Below are 20,115 nucleotides of genomic sequence, written 5' to 3'. Positions count from 1 at the left end.
CTGTTCTGCCTCTTGATGCATTCATGTTTTTGTTGGGATTTAGCCAAGAAATGATTCCATGTAGTCTTGGCTCTACTGGCTAAAGAAATTCCAAGTGGAAGGGTGTGGGCATGGCAGGCACTTCTACAGACCAGTGGCAATGGGAATGTGGGTCATAAAGGCTCTGGCACGGTTTTCACTTCTAAGTCTTGAACTTCTGTCACGGACTGCTGCCTGTGGAGGTGCCCAGATGTTTGGGAGGAGAAGAAACCTCATTTACACAAGGTTCAGACTATCCCTAGGCCTCCAGCTCAGAAAATTGATTCCCTGCACAACCACTGCATGATTTTGTGCAAGTTGCTCAATTTCTCCACCTGTAAAACATAAGCAGTAATGCTATGGAAAAATTAATAATAATGAAATTATTTATTACAATATGTAAAATAAAATATACTATATAAATTATACATTATATAAGTTATCTAATTAATATATAACATATATAATATATAGAATTAAATTTAATAATAATAATTTAAAAAATTTATTTTGGAGATCTCTTGGGAAAAAGCCCTTCCTCTGTGCACCTTGACCTTGCTGACTGATATGAACAAGGAGCACCATTTGGCCACACAATCACAAAGAAGCATCAAAAAGGCAGAAACAGAACTAACTGGTATTTCAGAGGTGAATGCATATTGTTTTATGTTTCTCACAGGGAGTCCAGGCAGAAATCCACTGAAAAGACCTGCCATTGTTTTCTTCATACAGGTTCTTAGATCCCCCCTCAGTCTTCTTTTCTCCAGACTAAACAGACCTAGCTCCCTCAGCCTTTCCTCATAAGAGAGATGCTCCAGTCCTCTAATCATCTTTGTAGCCCTCCAGTGGACTCTCTCCAGTAGTTTCTTATCTTTCTTGAACTGGGGGGCCCAGAACTGCACACAGTACTCCAGATAAGGCCTCACTAGGGCAGTGTAGAGGGGGAGGATAACTTCCCTTGACCTGCTGGCCACACTCTTCCTAATCCACCCCAGGATACCATTGGGCTTTTTGGCCACAAGGGCACACTGTTGGCTCATGGTGAACTTGTTGTCCACCAGAACTCCCACGTCCTTCTCTGCAGAGCTGCTTTCCAGCAGGTTAACTCCCAGCCTGTACTAGTATATGGGGTTATTCCTCCCTAGGTGCAAGACCCTACAGTTGCCTTTGTTGAACTTCATTAGGTTCCTCTCTGCCCAGCTCTCTAGCTTGTCCAGGTCTTGCTGAATGGCAGCACGGCCTTCTGGTGTATCGGCCACCCCTCCCAGTTTTGTGCTGTCACCAAACTTGCTGAGTGTACACTCAGTCCCTTCGTCTAGGTCATTGATGAATAAGTTAAACACGACTGGACCCAGTACTGACCCCTGGGCAACACCGCTAGCTACAGGCCTCCAACTAGACTCAGCACTGCTGATCACAACCCTGTGAGCTCTGCCATTCATCCAGTTCTCAATCCACTTCCCTGTCCACTCATCTAACCCACACTCCCTGAGTTTTTCTATGAGGATGTTGTGGGAGACAGTGTCAAAAGCCTTGCTGAAGTCAAGATAGACAACATCCACAGCTCTCCCCTCATCTACCCAGCTTGTCATGTCTTCATAGAAGGCCATTAGATTGGTCAAGTAAGATTTCCCCTTGGTGAATCCATGTTGACTACTCCTCATAACCTCCTTTTCCTCCACATGCTTAGAGATGGCATCCAGAATGAGCTGTTCCATTACCTTTCCACAGATGGAGGTGAGGCTAGCCAGCCTGTAGTTGCCTGGGTTCTCCTCCTTGCCCTTTCTGAAGACTGGAGTGACACTGGCCTTCCTCCAGTCCTCAGGCACCTCTTCTGTTCTCCATAACCTTTCAAAGATGATGGAGAATGGCTTGGCAATAACATCTGCCAGCTCTCTCAGCACTCGTGGATGCATCCCATCAGGGCCCATAGATTTGTGGGTATCCAGTTTGTCTAAATGATCCCTAACTTGATCCTCATCAACCAAGGGAAAGTCTCCCTTCCTCCAGACTTCCTCTCATACCTCCAGGGTCTGGGATTCCTGAAGGCCAGGCTTAGCAGTGAAGACTGAGGCAAAGAAGGCATTCAGTTGTATTGCTTCAGTTGAACAGACTTGCGCAGTTCCTGTTCTGGAGAGCCAGCATGAATGACTCCAGCCAAAACTCAGGCAGACAGTGGGCTTTGCCTGCTCTGCTGGGGAGGTAGGCTAAGACAAGCTTTGCAAAAAGAGAACTCTGGATCCAGCATGTGCACAGGTAGCTTTCCTTTGTTCTTCATGTAGTGAATTTGACCTCTCAGTGACTGTGAATGCTACTACCCAATAAGCTGTAACTCAATAGCCTCTTTATGCAGTTGCTAACCACTGCTAGTCCGCTGAAGAAAGGCAGGTCCCTCATGGACTTCCTCAAGCTGTGAACTAGACATGGTAAAGAGTGAATGCAGAGTGCCACTGAGACTGGAATAGTAAGGCTTTGTCCATGATGCAGACATTCCCTTTGCATTCATCTTCTCCTATATGAAAAGAAAAAAAACCCTTTCTGATTAAATAAAGCCTATTCAAACTCTCTCCTTATACATTCCTCTGTGTGTACATGCACACAAACTGTGTAACATACAATGGCTGGGTATATTGTTTTCCTGTAGTAATGATGCTCTGTAGAAATTAAGCAGTGCTTCACAGATCACACATTCTTGCTCTGCAGTGCAGACAGTCTGTCCTGGCTCTGAAATAAAGGAAGGCTCCTAAAACAGCAGTTCAACCAGGAAAAAAAAAAGGCACAAGGGAAAGAGATGGAGGCTGTACTGTGTGATCAGACAATAAATTACAAATAGTTACTTCTTTCCCACCTTTCTTGTCCTCTGGGTGGTAACATAAATAAATAACTGATGGGGTGAGGGAGGGCTGTACTTAAGAGTTCCTCATTATGAATACAGAAGAATTTGTCAATTAGAATTGTTGGATATTAGTTTCCGAACAGACCTTCTGGTAATGGGGCACCCTAGTATGAGGGCCAGAAGTGTAAATTGGGACTGTGAGGTGGCAGAACAGCACCTCCAACAGAGTAGTAATGTCTGGCTGTTCAGACACCGATACTCAGTTGCAGTAGTACTGGAAGAGAACTTGCAAAAGGCCATTTGTTGGGGTCTGTATTTCTTGTCTTTCCAAGTAGGTGAGTCAAATGCTTGGAGTTCCAACAAGTCACAGACAGGAAGGTTTGAGACACCATTCAGATGTCCTTCCTAGCTAAATTCCAGCACAAATCACTGTATGTCATCTGCTTGGGTTTATTTTGCACCCAGTCCTGACTGCGTGTATCCACTCAGCCCTGTGCCAGCAATATGCATAGGTTTTGCCAACCAGCTCAATGAGACTAAAGTTGCGTGAGGATTTCAGCTGAACGACTCTACAAGACACTCTAGTCAGCACATTAGAGTAAAAAAGGCTGCATTTCAAGAGACATTTCAGTAACTCCAGAAGCATCACCCCGTGGGATCTCATTTGCAAGTATCAAAAGTGACATCTACTGGTCTAGATTTGGATTAGCGTGAAACATATAAACAAAGTTAGAGCAAGGCAGAGCTGCACGAAGAAGCTGACTAATGAGCCCCAAAAGGTATTAGTGGGAGAATAAGCAGCTGGAAACTGAACCTGCTGAGTTCTGCTTAATAATTGAACCTCTAACTATTATGGAAGCAGATGAAAAATATGTCAATTTTCTTCCAAGCTGCAATGATCTGCTAATGGTTCCTCCCTTTTCTGAATTTTAAAAATGGCCTAAACCTACACTACAGGAAGGAATCCATGCAGCTTTTCCCATCAGGGCCATCAGGGAAGCTCTGGTAGTTTAATGCCAAGAGGTAAGACCTGGCACACACACTTTCATTCAGACCACCTGGAGAATTCTATACATGTAAGTGGCTGGATTCACAAAGACCAAAACATGTTGCATATCCTGGGACTTCCAAGGGAGTATAAAAATGAAACCACAGGGTTGAGGTAGGAACAGATTTCCTAAAATCACTCTGAAGATGACTATGTTTAATAATAGCCTTGGAGGTCCTTAGCAGGTACATCAATCCCTGTTCTGTGCTGAATGCACCATTCTCTCTCTCTCAGCTTTCAAGAGAGACTGCTGAACTTAGGCATACCCAGATCACTTTGTTAACCTTCGGCTTTCTAGTTGTGCTTCATCTTACTGGAGGAGACCAATTTGTTCATGTTTTCGCAAAAGACAGCCTGCCTTGCGGACAAGAGGACTTTTTTGGAGATGCAAAGCAGAAAATTAAACTTGGCTGGAATTTCCAAAGGTTGAAAGTATTGGAGAAGATAAGTGGGTGATTTAGTAAAATTGCAAAGGGCTGTAGTGCAGAAGCAATTTTGATGCTAAAGATCTGTACTCTAAGCTATGGAGAAAACCAATATGGAAATTCAAGAATCTGGCTTAGAGGCAGCACAGGCCAGTCAGAACATCCTCACATACAACTGGTTGGGGTACAAGTTCTGGCAGGAGGTCAGAAGTCTAGTCCAAGTCAAATCACTTTATCCATTTAGATGTGTCCAAATACCAATATGAAAATGATCTGCAGGGTTATGGTGCTCTTCAATCACCCTGCAAATATCCTTTCCATCTTCCAACTCCGCTTGGGCTTACACCAGCTTTCACTGTCCTCAATAATCAATGAATCAAGTGTGTCCAGAACACAGTAAACACCACAGGACGTTGCCTCTGCAGCCTTCTTCACTCAGAACAGCCCATGATTTAATTGCTGCAAAGTGCAATTTTTCTCGGTTGTCGTCGTTACTGGCATTATTACTGTTCCCACTCACCCCAGAGAGCACATCTTGGAAGGCACAATATAATCCCTGTCTTGCAAAGCATCACACTGGGAGTGTCTTAGCCAGGCCTATTGCTTTCTCATAGCCAGAGGACCTGTGTCCCAGTTGTAAACACTCTTTGGTCTATAGCACAAAGACTATCTGCACTGAACTAAACTAAGCAAGGAATTTTTTCTTTGTTTGTTTTTTATCCTGAATTATCAAAAGTCACTGTGAAAGCAGGAGAAGAGTCAAGTTAATGATACCTCTCCATCTGCACAATACACATACATCTCTGAAAATCTGTTTAAGGCCCACACACTGAACAGTAGTCACAGCTTCATTAGATCACAAGTGTTGGATAAAAATTCACATCACTGGTTTAATATCAGTCATTTAAAATGGATGAGATCAGACAGAATGTTTCTGTTCATTGAGATATGAATTTTATCATTTGAATTACAGAATATGATTCATTGCTGAGGAAAATCTTTTCTTTGTTTGAGATGCTTCACCTTTTGACATACAAAGAATACAGTTTCTGCACTTTTTTCAGTTGTTGATAGCCTCCAATGAAAAATGTAGTATATATCTCTTCTCACAAGGAAGACTACACCTTCAAAATTGCATTTTCAGGCAGCCAAATTTCATTCCTTTGTATATGAATTTTTAAAGCCCTTGGCAATATCTGCACCTGAAGTTAGACAAGAATGAAACATCCCATGGATGTACTAACACCGAAGAGTTTAGCTAACATTGTGAAGGTGTTTTATAGCAACAAAGTTTTACCAAAGTTAAGTTTGCACTCCTGAGCTTGGAGCTTAGTTTCAAAGGTCTGATATTGCTGGAGAAGAGAGTCAATTCACATTCTGGTATTTTTCCTGCCCTAAGACAGGATTTTCACAGTTATGCACTGGTTACGTATGGAAATATGCAAAAGAAACATTAAAAGTAAATAATTGTATGATGTTGCATGATGATTATCTCACATAAGAATCTAGGATTGCAGATATAAAACCTGACTGCCTTTTTGTCTGAGTGATTTAGTGTCAAAAGTGAGTTCAGCAATCAGATTTAAAAAAAAAAAAAAAAGGCAGCATTATGAGAACACTTTCTCACTGGAGAGAACAAAGACCCTAACATAGGACTTCTCTCGTTGCCAGCAACCTGAATGTTCTCACTTTCCTAGAATTAAATTCCGATACCACCTACCTTAAACCATGGAAGACCTGGAAATTACATGTCTTAAATATCTACAAAGAACTGAACAGTTTTCATGGTTTTCCTGGGAGGTGGACAATTCCAAATACTGCAGAGAATCTTACTGCCTAACCACTGAGAGCATTTAATGGCTCAATAAGAAAAACGGGAAGAAATAATGGTACACATCCAGAGACAGAAGGACTCACACTTAAACAGAGCAAGGACTGCACATTCTCCTGCTGTGTGATATGCTGCCCATGGGGACAAACATCAAACCCCAGACTTCACCATTTACCTATTGCCAACAAAGGGACAAGGGAGTTATGAGCATTTCTTACTGTACCATAGAGGCTCGGTGATGCAACAAGATGTTAACATTCTTCTGCCACCAAGGCTTTAACCACATAACGACCTTTCTGGTTTTGTGCATTGCAAACAGAAAAAACTCAAGAAAACTCTTTGTCCCCACCCAGATAAACCTCATCAGAAACCATGCTTGGAATGAACTCATCAACTATGTTAGTGAAAGCATAATAATAATAACAAAGAATTAAACCCTCAAATGATGAAATTTATTGTACTGCCATCAGAATTTGGTTACCGCATAGTAAATGAGCTTGAGAACACACATTGGAAGGCATGGCAGAGATGAAATACTGAACATCGGCTTATTAAGAAAACAGTTGGCCTCACCTTGTGCAATGGGAGAGCTGAGGTTCCTAGAAGCATTATGACCATGCAATTAAGCACTGTGCCACTAGCTTTAAACAGCATCCAACAGGGTCGATTACAATTGTAGAGGCAACCTTAATTCTTTCAGCATTTGAATTTTCCACTTGCCACCTTTCCATACTTGAAAGATTTCATGCTCAATTTGGAGGGCAGGAATCCTTATTAATATAAGTAAACTTCTGCTTTATTCCCCACAGCATATAACTGGCCAAAGACAAGCTGGGCCACTCTGAGAACTGAGTATACAATAGCTAGTGAAACAGTTCATGCTCCATCTCAAGCATGGACTAAATTAAAACTTAAATTCTGTCTTAAAGCCAAGTTATTTGGACAGAGGACCATGCTTACATCCTTTTTGGTTGAAACCCACCATTGTGAGGCTAGCCTTGAGCTCTTGCCACTTTTCAGCATGGGCTCAGCGATGCCCACCCTCTAAAGCACGTGTAAGATTTGCAGGAAGCCAAACTGCAGGCATTGTCTCACTAGTGGCTAAGACAGGTAGAGTGTTAATTACAGAGCATGTACTAGGGCTCTCTCAGGCCTGGGTTGTACCACAGTGGTGGATATAATTAATTATGTAAATAAGCAATTATGGAGCATTACATGAAGAAAGGAATTAGCTTTCACTGCTGAGGTATGCAGGTATGTAACACAAACAAGGTAATCTGTTAAAAGAAGGCAGTATGCCATCCAAGAGCACTGGAAACAAGATGTCTGCTCTAGCACAGCAAGCTGATAGTACTTGGTGTTAGGAAGGTAACAGGGACATTAGCTATCCACAGCCTCACCACCAGTGTGCTGGCAACAGACCCTGACCTACCGAGGCACGGGGGCACTGAAGGCCTCTCAGCAGGCTTGCCTGTGTTGATCAGGTGTAGCAGCTCTCCTCGGAGACAGCTGTGGTAGGGCCCAGAAGATCTGTGAGGCAGTACTGTAGAGATCAAGCCCAGACCAGATCAGAAAGCAAGCTGCATACATTCACCTTGGGGTAGAAAGAAGCTGGAGTATAACCCAGTTATGTTCTTTACATTCTTTCAATCCATTTTCAGTATGAGATGCAGGACTTTAATACTGGGTAGGAGCTAGCAGACAACTGGTGGTCCAGTTGTTTCAAAATGTCATGTCCAAATGTCATCCTTAAATATTCATTTACAAATGAAAATGCATATTTTTAATGAAAAAATATTTGATTGTTGCGTAATTCATTCTACCCTTTCCCTAAGTCATTTCTGTGCCCAGCTGCCATGCTGGGCTGAGGGCATATGTATCTAAATTTAACAGATTGGATTTAAAACCTCAAGTTAGCACATGCTGGAACATATCTGTGGTATCTGTCATCATTCCTAAGTCATTTCTGTGCCCAGCTGCCATGCTGGGCTGAGGGCATATGTATCTAAATTTAACAGATTGGATTTAAAACCTCAAGTTAGCACATGCTGGAACATATCTGTGGTATCTGTCATCATTCCTAAGTCATTTCTGTGCCCAGCTGCCATGCTGGGCTGAGGGCATATGTATCTAAATTTAACAGATTGGATTTAAAACCTCAAGTTAGCACATGCTGGAACATATCTGTGGTATCTGTCATCATTCCTTTCCAGCTCTGCCATGGCTCCCACATTTCCTGAAACCCTAAACAAGAGCGTGTTTTCATCACACTTGTTGAAGAGCCAAGGCAAAAAGTCCAAACCAACAAACATGACAAGCCTGTCCTTTCTGTAGTCCTTACCTCATATTAACTAACTGATGAAGCTGTGATTTCCTGGCTTGTTTCCCCGATGTCCTGTAGCTGCATTAAAGGAGTAACTTTGTGACTGTGGGTTCATGACCCAGGACACACACTTTCAAACTTGTATTCTGCATAAATAATCTGTTCCTACTCACTCAACACATGCTCATTTCTCACTTGTTTATGCGAGAAATGAGCAGATATCACTTGGGGAGATCTCTAATACTTAAAACTGCTTAAAACTTAAAACAATTTAATTTGTACCTGCTAACAACAACTTGCAAATGTATACATACCAGACAGAATCTCTGTTTCAGTTTTCTTCTTGTCTATATTTCTGCTTTTACTGGAGTTGGTGAAGAAATTAAGGTAACTTGTAAGTAAACAAGTAATAGATGAAATAATTCAGCCCTTTTTTCCATTCTTTGTACATTTGTTTCACATTTCCACCCACCAATTCACAATACTTGGAGACAGTGTCTTGTATATTGTCAAATCCATCTTTGTCAGGACAATGTAATCTCTCTCTTTCATGGAACTCTCAAACTTAAAAAAAAAATACAGCTGCTTTCTACAGCTTTATCCATCTTTTCTGATTCTGCAGAAAAGAGCTTCATCTCTCAAATGCATGCTACCTGGGGAAATGGTTTTCTACCTATCCCCAGGAGAAAGAAAACCACAGGGAACTGAGCTCCTGTGTTTTCACAAGCTGGGTACATTCCCCAAAGCAGGACTTCCTGTTGCTAATCTCAAAGGTAACCCACCACATCACTAGAAAAACTGCAATCCAGAGCTTTGACAGAGGCCAAATAACATTCCTGCAAGTATCCCTGTTTACTCTCTCTGCAGAGCCAACCCTTTGCCATGTTGCTCAGGATTCAATGCATTTCCAAGAGACTTCACTACCAAGTACTCAGCCTGACTCAGCAAAGTCTAGATAGCTGACAGTATCCCAGGGAAATCCCCGTTGGCTTCATGTTTGATCCAAGCTCAGGCTGTATGCATCCTACTCATAAACATGTTAATTCTAGTCTAGATCACCTTGGATTTATAATAGAGGGCATCTCAGATTTCTTGAATGCTTTTACAGCGGTTTGCCCAACTGCAAGAAAAATGCAACTACCATCTACCTCTGGGAACACTTCAGTGGTCTAGCAGAAGAGACAGCAACCAGTGAAAACAGGGCATTAACCCATCTGCCTACAACTCAGAAATTCACTACTCTTTTTTTTTTTTCCCATGTGTCTAATGCAGAACTATGTCATTGCTTAGAAACAGTTCCACCTATAAACATACATTAAACATATACTGCACACATTGATATGTTTATATTATTACACTATCTAGATATACATTCATTAAATTAATACATTATAAAAAAACACAAATTTTGATCACATTAATACCTTTCTCTGGCAGTGTCACAGGTAGACAATTCCCTGTACTTTCTTTTCTTAGAAGCATAATCTCGTATTTCTTTATTTGCAGAACAATTCTTGATACCTCTTTACAACATGCACTGTGCTACCAGAACAATTCATCTTTATCTGTGCTTCCCTCCTGAATCGTAAGGATTGGGTCAGAAGTTCAGCCCAGTGCAGACATAGTTTTGTTTATGGATAGCCACTCTCAGCTCTGTGACAAGACTTTGAAGCTTTTTCCCAGACATGTTCTTAGGGCACTGTAACCTGTGAAGAGGTAGGCACTGCACAGTGAACATCTCTTATACTGAGCAGGACTTCCTCATTCTGTCTACAGGCATTTTCTGTTGTTCTTTGGTATGTGATGTAAGTCAACACACAGGCTTTCATCATCAAAAATCCCTTCTCCAACCATTACCCACATTTATTTCCAAGTTATCTGAGCTCCAGGACCTCTTCCTATAAAACCATGTTATTCTAAAGAGACAGTTTTGACCCTGTCTTGATGGTGAGGCAGCAAAACTGCCTTCTCCCTCCACACATCGATCCCTAAAAGCTAATGTACAGTAGCAACGGGTTCAGCTACCTTAAATTAAGCTCATTTCTCTAGTAAAGGTTTGTTTTGTACATTTCTTTTGAATCTCATTCTCAACCCTCACAATTATTCATTTCCTTATCATGCCAAATTATATCATTACAAGAATCAACTTAAGTAGAAGAGAGTGCTTCCCAATAGTTAAGACCCTCAGATAAATGAAACTCACTCTTTCAGATGAATCCCCTAAATACGAAAACTACAGTAGATTTGTCCCATTTCACCTGTCAACACCAAGAAAGCCTTGGAAGCAATATAGAAGATACTTGGACTGTATCTCTCAGAAACACACTGAATTATGACCCTTCTCACAAACCACAAATGCAAGCTTGGAAAGCACCCATATAGGTACAGAGAAGCCTCCAACATTTAAAATAATGTGCGCATTTATCACATGATGAGAAAAATAGACATTTTTCTCCCCTCTCTTCACTCTCTATTTCAACTTTGCAGGGCTTTTCAGTATGGGAGGGATGTTTAAACCGGGACAGAGCTTGAGGGACAGTGCACAAGATTAGAAAGTTCAGTGTGGCGAAGTAATTGCTTGCCCTATCCAGGTGCTCAGGTAACTGGTCACAAATCAGCTGAAAACAGTAGTTCACCACTGAGCATTATCGGTTGCCATGTGCGTGCTGAAAGCCAGATCCCTACCTTGTCTCGAATTCCTTGTCTCATAACTTCTCTTTCAGCCTCCATCTTGGCATATTTGGCTTTCCTCTCCTCCTCTTCTTGCCTGAGGGCTTCCTGTCGTTCCTCTTCTTTCTTGGCAGCATCTGGGTCTTTCTCCTCATCCCCACCCAGCATCTTCCCCATGTCTTTGGTAGCCCCTAGAGAAAGCACAATAGAAAGTCAGCCCTCTAAGACTGTGGGAAAATCAACATGATGACAGCTCTTTCCTTCCCCACACTCAGGACCTCCTTCCACTCCCTCTGCATCTGGAAAGGTTTCTCCTTCCACTGAGGAGAAGGCACACTCCCCACAGAGGCAGGAGGTGGGCAAAGCAGGAGATTCCCTGTGACTGGTGGGAGAAGCACAGCAGCAAGAGGAACAGACTACATCTGTAGACCTGCATGATGGCAATACAATTGGTCTGCAGTCCTGAAGGGGACAAGCTGCCATCCACATAGTTTTCACTCCATCAGCTCAGTCAAGTGACTGAAGATTGATTTTGGAGGGTCTTTAATGTAACAGGCAGGTGATACATCCAGAAAGAAATGACACCAGGGCTAGGAAAGGAAATCTCGATTGCAGGGGTGAGAAATCACAGTCTTAATTGATGCCAGAAATTACACATCCCATGACAGGTAGGAGCACACAGCATTAGCAAACATTTGGAGTTGATGATGATTTCTGTGCTCCTACCATGGATCAGAAAGAAGCAGCATCTCTGCATGTCACTTAGCTACCCCTGGGCACCACTGCCTCTAATGCTTAGGATGTAGGTGGGAAACTGGCTCTGCTTGGTCCTCTTTCTACCCCTGCATGCACATTGGTCTCAAATTTTCAGCCCCTGTGTGCTCCTGAGCCAGCTCTTTGTTATTGTGCACAGCCATGCAAATGGGGAGGCTTCTTGCAACTCTGTCACCACAGGGCTGCATAAAGGCCATTTACTCTGTACTTCAGAGGCACTTTTATTGACAAATGATTGGCAATCATCTGGGGGGTGAGGAGGAAGGCAGGGGCTGGAGAAGGGAGAGGGCATTTTCTGTGATACTTCATCATCAGGGCACTGGAAGGCTGAAGCAGGATCAAGTCTGGTTACATGGATGAAGTGAAGACACATATCCTTTGGCAGTTGTGCTGGACTTTGCCTGGAGCAGGAAAACACCCTGCATCATTTTCTAAAAAAGGTACCTTCACCCTGGAAGAACACTATAGGTGGCTTGTTACTCCAATCTCTTGTGTTACTTTTGATATAGAAAAGCTTTTTTTTCCATCTCATTTATTCTTCATCCTAAACTTTAGGTTTTGCTGTTAACATTCCCTGGATAACAACTTCTGGTTTTAACAGTTCAGCAGTGGAGGCTCCAGAGAATTCATCTGCATGCAACTGAGATGCTGCAGTTACAGGCAAAAGCAGAAGGAAAGAGCAGAAGTCTGTCTTCAAGCCTGTTTTCGAAGCTTCTAAGGTAACAGAGGGGAAGGACACACTTACTGAATCTCTTCATATGGTAAGCCTGTGTCTTTTTGTTTTCTTTCATATCCCAACCATATCATCTACCTTGACATAAAGAGAACACAAAGAATGTCGAAGTAATTACTCATCAGTAAGGAGGTTCAATCAACATTATTTCCAGCATCTCTAGATGAGGCCACAGGAAGAACACGGAAATGGATAAAGCTCCAGGACAACATGTGCAAACTGTCACCTTCCTGGCTGTAATAAACAGCCCTGCCCCTGAAGGATAAAAAATTTACATGAGGAAAAGCATCTCAGATGTGGTTTGTTTACAAGTGGCATGGCAGGCATTCCAAATTAATAGTCATTCTCTTTACCCATATGGGCTAAGAAACTAGGCAATCAGGCGTTAAACCAAGTACTATGAGCCCACTCAGATACACTTTCATGTGAGATTCACTGGTTTAAGTTGTCATCAGCTGTCTGAAAAACAGTAATTCAATTGTTCAGGAACATGTGGGAGACATTCCCCAGTGAAACAGCTGGAAAGCAGGTCAGCTGTCTGGCAAGTAGCTTTGCAGCAAACGCTTAGGAGTCCTGGTGGACAACAAGCTGACCATGAGCCAGCAATGCATCCTTGCAGCAAGGGAGGTCAACAGCCTCCTGGGCTGCATTAGGAGGAATGTTGTCAGCAGATTGAGGGAGGTGATCTTTCCCTTCTATTCAGCTCTGGTGAGACCAAATTTGAAGTGATATGCCCAGTTCTGGGCTCCCAGATGCAAGAGAAATATGGAGCTACAGGAGAGAGCCAGCAAAGGGCCATGAAAGACAATTAGGAGAGTCGAGGATCTCTCGTAGGAGGAGAAGCTGAGAGAGATGGGGCTGTTTAGCCTGGAGAACAGAAGGTACAGGGGCATCTCAGTAGTGTGCGTAAATACCTGATGAAAGAGAATGAAGAAGAGGGAGCCAGACTCTTCTCACTGGTGCCCAGTGACAGGATATGTATACAAACTGAAATATGAGGAACCCTGTTTAAGCATAAGAAAAAAATTTTGGGGTTGCAGAAAGAGGCTGTGGAGTCTCCATCTGTGGAGATATTAAAAACTTCATAGGCTACAGCTGTGAGCAACCTCCTGTAGGTCACCCTGTTTGAGAATGGGATTGGACCAGACAACTCCTGTGGATCCCTGCGAACCTCAGATATTCTGTGACTCTGTGAGACCTCACAAGTAGGTGGTTTAAATGGCAACTGAAAGTGACTGAAGTGAATTTCGCAAGGAAAAGCAAGAAAAGGACATACTCAAACAGATCCTGCATCTGAACTGACGGAAAGTAAATTTTTAAACTGCCTGACCTCTGTCACAGGAGCACCACCTCCTATGACCTAATCCTTCAATAGCTCACTGACATCCATCCAGCTTTCACACAGAAAACATAAACTCACAGAATCAACTTCCAGGAGCAGTGCTCAATTTCTTACTTGTTAAAAAAAAAAAGAAAAGAAAAAATTTATCCTAAATATTGCCATGCAAAGTCATTAGCCACAAAAGCTCTATGGAAGAGGATTAGGATTTTTAAGCATGACTTACAGAGTTTAATAGGAACATGTCGGGCATTCTTAATTAGGCAAAGAATGAAGGAAATTTGCACACACCATTGCTTCAGGTAAGGTAATTAAGTGAAATCAGAAGAATTTCTTTTGCACAAATCTCATTGCATATTGCAGACAAATAACACCCCATATCTGTCTTTCAAGAGGGCAGCGTATGTGTGTGCTTAGATCTCAGAGGATGTTGCAGAAGTTCTCCCCTCAATCACAGGTGTCAGAGGAAGCAATAAGAGGTTTACCAGAAACAGGCATGCCCTGAGAAAATTTTGCAGGTGTTTTTTTGGTAGTACTATTTGTGGCTGAGCTATATTTAGATCAAAGAGACAGGACGATTGATGTCTCAGCGTTCCTAAATCACAGCATGATTTTTATCACATCATCCAAACATCTGGAGCTAATCACAGAGTACTGTCCTGGAGCAGGAATGGGTCACTCATTTTTGCAGCACCACTTCAGAACCAGAGCTAAGAATCTTTTATTGGTATCACTGGAGAGATACCTTTTTTATCAAGGCCATAAAGCAAAGCTTATGTCTGGTATACAATAAGTCCTTCCCCCATTTTAAGGCTCATGAAAAAGGCAAACTTGCCATTAAGAAAAAAGCCTTATAGCAATCATTATGGGACTCCTCACTCTGTCCGGAAGTCAAGATACTTAATCACTAATTTGTCAGGAAAGGCTAGGCTGGCTTTTATCAGAAGACTTCACTAAACAAAGGACTTTCATATGCAATTTTTTCCCCAATATGAGTCATATCTAAAGGAATCAGTCTTTGTCCAAGTGTTTTTGTCCAAATCCCTTACATGTTACAGAGTTGCTTTCAAATTATTCCCCCTGGCTGCTGTGACATAAACTTTGTCTTCTGTTGCAGCCAGAACACACACCAGCAGGTAAGATTCTTTTAGACAAAATACAAACTGAGCCTTTGTTCCCCCTGCCCTCAAAATATGGTGCCATATTTCCAACCCGTTAACATTACTTCGGCAAAGTCATGACATCTGCTGATTACACCTGAATGAACTAGACTGGCTGAGAGAGCAGTTCTCACCACCAGGGTGAAATCCAGCTCTCAACAGAGATGGCTAGATTCAGGTTTCCGCTCGGAGGTGTGTCCGTGTGTGCTGGGTGTCTGGCTTTCCATTACAGTAAATGGAAGCTCACTGTGACCTTCACTTGTCTCTTGTCTACCACTTAAGGGTGAGGTTTCCTACAGAGCCTGAATCACAGCCCAACAAATGAAGTCCAAAGCTGCATCAAGCTTCAGGTAAAGCACACTCCCACCTTTAGTGAATTTAGATACCTATTTGCCATGTAAATACCTCATGCAGACTCATTGGACTATGTGTCTTACACAGCAGGATGCATCTCCACCTATTCTGATCTAGTAAACAGACAGCTAAGTGGCATGCTGAGATCCAGATTTATATACACATCTTAGTCGGAGACAGAGTAAAAACCACAAACTACAGCCTACAGGAGTAGAATGGAAGGGTGGAGGATGAGTAGAACTTCTCCCTAGCATAAAATATAGTCAAGAAACAGCAGGCTCCCAGACATGTTATGTTTGGACAGCAATCTCATTTTAATGCACTTCCTTTCACCCTTAAAGAAGAAGGAGTTTTTTCCAGCATATCACCAACCGCCCCTGCAGCTAGGACAAAGTGATAAATGAATGATCACTAAACAGAACTTTACGAAGAAGCCAGTTCAGTCTCAAATAACACAGAAAGTAAGGAGTATATATTCTACAGCCAGACGTAACCCACTGATCTCTAGGACTTGTCTGGATTTTTTTGTTGCTACTGCAACACACTTCCATTCCACAATGACTTGCAAAATCAATTGATGATCCACGAGTTGAATGACTCCCAAAAATTAAACAGCCCCAAACTCACTACTCATAGCTCATTATCTTGTACACAAATAGCTCCTGCAACTTTGTTTAAACTCAGCAGGAATGTAAATTTTCCCTCTTAGGTCTGGGTGAAAAAACAATGGCCTTGGGACTTTAAGCAACCAGATGGGCCAAGCAGGAAGGAATAAAGAGCAGGTGATGATGGGTCAGCTGCACAACTTCATTTTTTCTTTCACACTGAGAGTTCTTTACATTACAAGATTGTTTTGATGACTTGCACTTTCCCATAGTTTTTTGTCTTCCTTTTCTTTGAAAACAAGGCTGGGAAAAAATGAGTGAACTGAGCTCTTCAGGATCTCTGCCCAGTAAGATCTCCTGTGCTCCCTTCTGGGTTCTTTTCTGAGACTTACAGTCTGTATATTGTGAGCTTTTCAGTTGTACCCTGCTGCATCTCCTTTCTTCAGTCTCCCCATCAGTAAAGCAGTAATGAATCGAGATGCTAATCTCACTCCAAGACTTTGTGTTCTGCAGAGGCACACAATGTAAGGCATCTCCTGATTTCTTGCTTTTTTTGAGTCACCTTCCACCAAGCGATGCCTGTTTCAATGCAGAGCTTGGTACAACAAAATGGAAAGATATCAGAGTTGACATGAGCAAAAGAGGTTACAAACTATGTAACCCAAAATCACTGTATTCAGACTAGGGCCAGTCAAGAGGCCTTAATTGCATGGTGCCCTGGTTTGGCCTAAAACAGACCAATTTTCCTTTCAGTGATTTTTACTTTCAGCTAAGTTTCTTCTAAGTAACTGCACTTTCTGAAACTAACTGCATGTTTTGCAGACAGTGTCTGCTTCTAGGACTGATAACGCTCAAAGTTTATAGTTATCACTGAGGCACTGGTAGGAATGTTATGTAGAAAGGCTCTTGCTGTACTTATTCTTAGAGAAACCAAAGTCACTGCTAAATTCCTCACTGATTACGAGTGAAGAGTTGCAGGAAGGTCGCACTTCCATGGACAAGCAGACAGCACAGGTGACCCAAAATTGACCAACAAGGTATTCCATCCCATACACGTCGTTCTCAGTATAAAGCGGGGGGGATCACAAGGGTCTTGCCCCCTTCTGCTATGGCCGGTGTCCAAAGAGGACTAAGTCCGTTTTCCTGCTGCCCTCGATCCCGATCCATGCATCCCTGAATCCAGTTCCCGTCCGTCGCTGGGCCCAGACTGGGCCTTCCCGGAGCCTGCCCTGCAGTGCCGGTGGTGACGTGACTGACATCCGGGGAGCTCGATCTTGGTTTTGTATATATTTATATACATTTAATTGTTTCCATTATTATGGTTATACTCTTTTTCTTTATTATGGTTCATTAAAACTGCTTTAACTTTCCAGCCCATAAGCCTCTCTCCCTTTTCTATTTCCCTTCCCCTTCTGGGGGGGCGGAGAGGAGGATTAATAGAGAGCATCTGCCACCAGTTTAACAGCCTGCCCAGCTTTAAAACGTGACACACAGACACATTTTTTCTTATCAAGGATGAGATCAGAATAACTCATCCACAAAGAACTAGTACATACTGTCAGCTGGTCAGAATAAAGCCTTTGACTTTTCCACACCACTGGGGCTGCCTGGTTGTCTGCCTGGTCTTTCTGTCCCATTGACAAAAAGGGGAAGGACAGAGAGGGGCCTGGCATATAGGGATCCAGGCCACCACACCTGTCTTGGAAGTAAAAATCTTCCTCATATCAGTACAATAAGATAATAGCCAGGAAAGATTTTGTTGCCTATGTCCACATTAGCCTGCTGCTCTTTGCAAGTACAAAAAGTACAAAAAGAGTAGCAGAGGCTCTTGATCCATTTAGGAGCAGAACAAAACAATGCTTTTGGGAATGTTTTGGAAACAAAAGAGTACAGCTTCATGCTTGTTGTAGAAAGCTGTTTTCCTGCAAATGTTTGCACATTTCTCCAGTGATAAGAACAAATATGCCTCTGTTATCTGCCTCCTACTCTTTCAACTGGGAGATAGAGGTGCAAGGTCTTTCCCTTCTGCAGTTTTATTAGCCACCAGACTACTATTTTCCATCAAAAAAATAAATGCCACACCAACTCGTTCAGCTGAAAAAAAACCCCTGACTTCCTCCTGTTAAAATTTCACTAAAAATGTAACAGTCCTTCAGGAGGGTATTGCATGAAATTCCAAAGTGGTATTTGCATGAATGAAATACTGTGTTTACATATTAGTACTAAATAGCTCCAAAAGAACCATCACAATTTATTAATTAACTATAACTAATACACCTACTGAAATGCATTAGTGATTCCTCTCTTTTATAAACAAGGAATTCACGCCAAGTTCACTTCAGGAGCTCACTTGAGAAATCATAATATCTCTGAAAATGCCATTTTCTGGTCTTTTTTGGTACAGTGGGGATCTCTGATAAGGATCATTACATTGTATTAAATTAAGAAATTCTTAATTAAATTCAAATCTCAAAGTAGACACGGAGCTCTTTCTCTGTTTACTTTTCCAGATCCACTCAGCACAAGTGTCTTACACAACTGAGAAGGGGCATGTTTATGTGCATTTCTGGTCCCTGGGCCAATCTATGGTTTTAGGCTTATTTCCAGGTCAGTGAGATGCCTATCCATTTCAGCGTTAAGTTTTCTGAGATATCACAGAAAAATAATACCGGAAGGATGCCAGTGAGGTCCATCTGAACATATCAAGTGGTGAGCCATGGATCATGGGTACTGTGCAAGTTATGTAGTGGCAGAACATAAATGAGCATGAGGAAGGAGTAGAAAAGAAGCACTGGATTTGTTTTTTTATTTTGTTCCTTTTCCCACACACAAAGTGGTTAGATTACCTTCCAAACAAATGAGAATGCAAGACACCAGTCTGGTCTATCCCTTGCCCCAGGGATCAGCCTTATGCTATTGCTGCCAGCCCTTTGTCTGACCTGCTATCAAAGGACTGTAGAGTTGAAGGCAAAACAGTGAATAAGGCTATGGTCAACAGCTAGCTGGCTGCTGCACTGCTCACCACACTTCAATACAGACTTCGTCTGCTTTCAGTCTTTTCATTTTTCCTCCATCTCCATTTTCCAGGTTGTTGGTCTGCTTGTTATGTTCTCAGCATCTGTAGTAATTCCCATTCCTCAAACTAGCGGAATTGACTGACCCGCTTCTTTCTGTTCTCTGAGTGCTCATGCTGGGATCTAAAATATTCCCTACCATCAGCTACCCAGGAAAGTCATGGTCTGAGGATACCCAGCACATAGAACAAAGGCTTCACTGAGACCAGTCCCATGTAACAGGTACAAAGGCAAAAAGATAGAGGTAATAGTGAGAAGTTGTTCACAGAATCAGCACTGTGATCATTTGGTTGATCAAGACATTAGGGTGATCATTAGCACAACATCTATTGTCCATCTTTCCTTCTTCCAGATCCTGGGATTTTTTACCACACCTTGGTCTGTGTTCATGGTGTAACACCAAAAAGCTCTCAAGCCTTGACATTCCCTGCCCCTTCTTCAGAAAAGGGTCCTGAACAAGCAGGCATTTGCTCTGACTGTCCATGTTTAGACAGAGAAGCCTTTATTTTACTGTCTCTAAGGACCCTTGCTTCTGCTGTTCCCCTTCCCCAGACTCAGATTTCTCTGTCTCTGGTATTTTACTTCAGTCTTTCTCTCTCTCCCTCTGTATCCAGCCAGACAAACTGCATTGCTGAGAGCTCTTCTTGTTGGGAAACAAACTGGGAAGTTGAGCAAACTCTTTGTAAAGGTACTTGAAATATTTAAGGATATTTGGAGGTATTTGAAACTCCAGCTATTTGGACACAAATGCCTCTTCTCAGCACCATGGTAATGTTTCATTTCCCTTACACACCCCAAGGCAGACTTCAAAGGCTGATGTTGAAGGGCCCTTTTCAAACTTGGTACAAATCCATGTGGAGGCACATAGAACTTTTCAGGAATTATTTTTCCCTCATTTTTCTGAGATAGTAGTAGGTTCTAACAT

General features: G+C 42.3%; 1 protein-coding gene across 4 annotated transcripts in view; it reads right to left on the bottom strand.

Moving 5' to 3' along the window:
* Nucleotides 1-20,115, bottom strand: part of CPLX1 (complexin 1) — a 117,072-nt gene that overhangs the window by 28,073 nt on the left and 68,884 nt on the right. For all 4 annotated transcript variants that reach the window (XM_068422330.1, XM_068422327.1, XM_068422328.1 and 1 more), the window contains exon 3: nt 11,167-11,342. In XM_068422330.1, coding sequence (XP_068278431.1) covers nt 11,167-11,342 — 176 coding nt within the window. The remainder of the gene's footprint in view (nt 1-11,166; nt 11,343-20,115) is intronic.

This window comes from Nyctibius grandis, chromosome Z, assembly GCF_013368605.1.
Source record: "Nyctibius grandis isolate bNycGra1 chromosome Z, bNycGra1.pri, whole genome shotgun sequence".
Taxonomy (NCBI): domain Eukaryota; kingdom Metazoa; phylum Chordata; class Aves; order Nyctibiiformes; family Nyctibiidae; genus Nyctibius; species Nyctibius grandis.
The sequence above is the reverse complement of the archived record's forward strand: the minus strand, read 5'-3'. Positions and strand labels throughout refer to the sequence as shown.